Source organism: Arachis duranensis, chromosome 10 (genome assembly GCF_000817695.3).
Source record: "Arachis duranensis cultivar V14167 chromosome 10, aradu.V14167.gnm2.J7QH, whole genome shotgun sequence".
In the NCBI taxonomy this organism is placed as follows: domain Eukaryota; kingdom Viridiplantae; phylum Streptophyta; class Magnoliopsida; order Fabales; family Fabaceae; genus Arachis; species Arachis duranensis.
Window position 1 is genome coordinate 40,570,225 of NC_029781.3, and position 4,112 is coordinate 40,574,336.

The window sequence follows — 4,112 nt, forward strand, 5'->3', positions numbered from 1 at the left end:
GCATCCATATATAGGATTGACTCATAATTCACTTCCCATGATTTAGATTTAGTTTTGAGAGAGGTTATCTCCTCTCTCTCTTAGGATTAGGATTAGGATTAGAAATTAGGATTTTTAGAAACTAGGATTTAGGACTTCTCTTAGCTTTCTAGAGTGACACTCGATCCAGGTTCAATATTCCTTTTTCTATTTAAATCTCTCTTTTATATTTTGATTACTCTGAAGCTTTTATTATGTTTGATTGATGTTGCCCAATTGGCTGTTGATATTTTCCGTGTTAGAATTGACATTTTTATTTAATGATATTTGTGGTATTTCAGTTTAATATTGCTTTCTTTTATTTACATGATTATTGCTTCCCATCTGAAGGCATTTTTATTCCAGCAGTTACAATTTTCTTTCCTTTTGGTCTTGGTTAAATAATTGGTAACTCTAGAGTTATCAAACTCATTGTTGACTGAAAATTGGAATTTGTCCACTTAAGTTACCTTCATAGTTAGAGGTTAACAAAGTGGGAGAAAAATCTAATTCTTATCACAATTGATAAGGATAACTGGGATAGGACCTCCAGTTCTTATACCTTGCCAAGAGATTTTATTAGTATTAATTTATTTTACTTATCATATAATATATTCACACCTTACTTCCAAAACCCCAATTTACAACTCATAACCAATAATAAGAACATACCTCTCTGCAATTCCTTGAGAAGACGACCCGAGGTTTAAATACTCGGTTATCAATTTATTTAGGGGTTTGTTACTTGTAACAACCAAAACGTTTGTACGAAGGGATTTTTGACGGTTTAGAGACTATATCTACAACGCGACTGTTTTTATGACATTCTTTACTGGCGAAAATCCTAACGTCAGTTGTCTATGGTGTGGTGCTTAGTATTTGGTGTAGTTGTTTTGGTTTTGGTTGTGGTGATTTTGGTTGGCTTGGTGGTGGTTGTTATGGTGGTATTGAGATGAAGTTTGGTTGTTGTTGTAATGAGAAGAAGAGTTGTTCCATCTTTGGTTTTGATTGCTCCCTTGTGCATTATCCCTCCACCCATGATTTTGATTACTACCATGAGAGTAGTTGTTTTGGCCTTGAGAAGGATAGGGCAGACAGTTGTTGTAATTCACATTGGTTATGATAAGGGCATGCTCCTCTTGAATTTGATGGCATTGATCGGTGTAATGTGTAGTGCTAGAGCACAAACCATAAATTCTAGGAGGGCCTTCAAGTTGAGCAACTAGGGGTGGGGCTTCGATGGCTTGGATGGAGTAGTATTCCTTCTGATCTTTTTGTATTTGCGTGAGGATAGTGGTCATATCCCCAAGCGCTTTGGTCAAGCCTGTTTCGGATGGTGATGGTTCTACCACACCCTTGAGAGGATTACTTCTCATCCTTACGTGTTGTGTAGTCTCGGCAACATCATTTATCGATTTCCAAGCTTCTCCCTCCGTCTTGTTTTTTGAAAAGGAGCCACCACTAGAAGTGGTGAGCAATCTTGTATCTTCTACACAAAGACCTCCGGTGAAGTAACTAATGAGCAAGTGAGTGTTCAATCCATGGTGTGGACAAGATTCCAATAACCTCTTGAACCGAGTCCAATACTCATACAAACTCTCTTGGCCTTTTTGTATTATACCCGAGATTTCCTTCCGGATGTAGTCGGTCTTCTCCGGTAGGAAGAATTTATCTAGAAACTCTCTTGTCAAGAAGTCTCAATTGGTCACAATCTCATCTGGTAGTGAATAAAACCATGTCTTTGCTTGCCCTTCAAGAGATAAAGGAAAGGCAAAAACCATAATAGCCAACTCATCGGCTCCATGTCTTCGAGCTGTAGAACAAGCAACTTGAAAATCTCTTAAATGTCGGATGGGGTCTTGACCCGGCAACCCATGATATTTAGGAAGTATATGTATCAAGCTACTCTTCAACTCAAAGTTTGGATCAAGGTTGGGATATCTTTCTTGCAAAGGTTGAAGTATGATATTCGGAGCCCCTTGCTCATGCAAAGTGATCCGTCGTGGCTCCGCCATGTATGGTTCACCTGTGGGATGCAAAGATGTATTAGTAGAGCCAATAGAAGAATAGGAAGTAGTGGACTCCAAGTCACTCTCGGTATCGTCTAGTGATTCGGTATGTTCCTCAAGAGAGGCCTAAGTACTACCGTATAGTCCAACCGCCGTCTAGCTTGCCGAGTGTTTAACAAAGTTCTTTCAATCTCAGGGTCAAACTTGGCTAAACTAGAATTCGATTGAGTCCGAGTCATCAAACTTGGGAGTCATAGCACACATACAAAAAAAAAATCTAAACTATAGCTAAGTATTGAGAGAAAGTAAACTATCTAAAATATTCACATATTCACATAACCAATATCAAGGCATATGTTGCAACCATTCCCCGGCAACGGTGCCAAAAATTTGAAGGGACGGATACTGTCGGTAAGGAAATTCACAAGATTCTCGCGTTGCAAGTGTAGCCCTCAACCGACAAATAATCTGCGAATCAAATTTCGAAGGAATTGGTTGTCACAAGTTCAACCCCAATAAAAGTAACCGAAGTATTCAAACATCGGGTCGTCTCACAAGAAATGGGCAAACATGTGCATCAACATTGGTTAGAATTCCGGGGTTGCAAGTCATGAGCAAAAAATTAAACTAGGAATCTTAACAAGCAAGTAATCTTGAAATGCAAGAAACTAATTCAAATAACTAAAGAAAGAAGTGAGCAATTCCAAACTAATTAGATAACATCCAATATAATTCTACTCTAAAACTAAACAAATAACTATAACTGAGACAAAGCAATTGGGATTTTTGGGTTTTCAAATACAAATAACAAAAGCAACTCTTGGCTAGGCATGGGAATTGGGATCACTATCCTTGTCTAATAACACAATTATGAGGAACCAAACTCATTAAGTCTACTTCTATACTTGAAGTATATTAAATGGTTTAGTCAACATCAACCCATAAGGTCCAACCTAACTACTAGTTGACTTAGTAGTAGGCTAGTGTCAACGGTTATTAAGTTGATCACTAAGGGCTCCTAAATCATCAAATAAATTAGACCCAATGACTCAAGTTTACCCAATTCCCTTAGCCTAGGCCAAGAGTAAAAAGAACTACTCCATAATTAAGGGAAACATTTCATCAAACACATGGTAAGCATTACTAAAAGACATATTCAAATTGTAACTAAATTGAAATTAACAAGTACCCACTAATAATTATCAAGATACAATCACTCAAACAACACAATTAATCATGAAAATCATCAATGTAACATTAACAATTCAAGATTCATAAGATTCATGGAATGGGTATAAAATGACAATGGACAAGAAAACATAAAACTAACACAAGATCTAAACAAAATTATACTAAGGAATTCAAATTAAGCAATTAAAACTAGTAATTAACAAGATCTAATTCAGAATTCAACAAGGGAAGATCCAATCAAAGCTAGATCTCGAGAGGAACAAGGGTTTCTCTCTCTAGAAGAATGATGAGCGGATAATTTGTACGCTTTTTGGCATTGTTTTTAGTATGTTTTTAGTATGATTTAGTTAGTTTTTAGTATATTTTTATTAGTTTTTAGCTAAAATTCACTTTTCTGGACTTTACTATGAGTTTGTGTGTTTTTCTGTGATTTCAGGTATTTTCTGGCTGAAATTGAGGGTTCTGAGCAAAAATCTGATTCAGAGACTGAAAAGGACTGCAGATGCTGTTGGATTCTGACCTCCCTGCACTCGAAGTGGATTTTCTGGAGCTACAAAAGCCCAATTGGTGCGCTCTCAACGGCGTTGGAAAGTAGACATCCTGGGCTTTCCAGAAATATATGATAGTTCATACTTTGCTCAAGATTTGATGGCCCAAACCGGCGTGGCAATTCAGCCTCAATATTTCCAGCGTTTAACGCTGGAACTGGCATAAAACTTGGAGTTAAACGCCCAAACTGGCATGAAAGCTGGCGTTTAATTCCAGAAAAGGTCTCTACACGAAAATGCTTCAATGCTCAGCCCAAGCACACACCAAGTGGACCCAGAAGTGGATTTTTACATCATTTACTCATTTCTGTACACCCTAGGCTACTAGTTTACTATTAATAGGATC

The 4,112-nt window shown here is 37.4% G+C and overlaps 1 protein-coding gene across 1 annotated transcript; it reads right to left on the reverse strand.

The window, feature by feature from the left end:
• Positions 1–890: 890 nt before the first annotated feature.
• On the reverse strand, positions 891–1,394 carry LOC107469915 (uncharacterized). Its single transcript, XM_016089304.1, has one exon. The coding sequence runs from the start codon at positions 1,392–1,394 to the stop codon at positions 891–893; it is 504 nt and encodes a 167-aa protein (XP_015944790.1).
• Between the last annotated feature and the right edge of the window lie 2,718 nt (positions 1,395–4,112).

Bases quoted from the DNA above. Each gene is read 5' to 3' on its own strand.
- LOC107469915 (XM_016089304.1), bottom strand. From the start codon at position 1,394: ATGAGAAGTAATCCTCTCAAGGGTGTGGTAGAACCATCACCATCCGAA.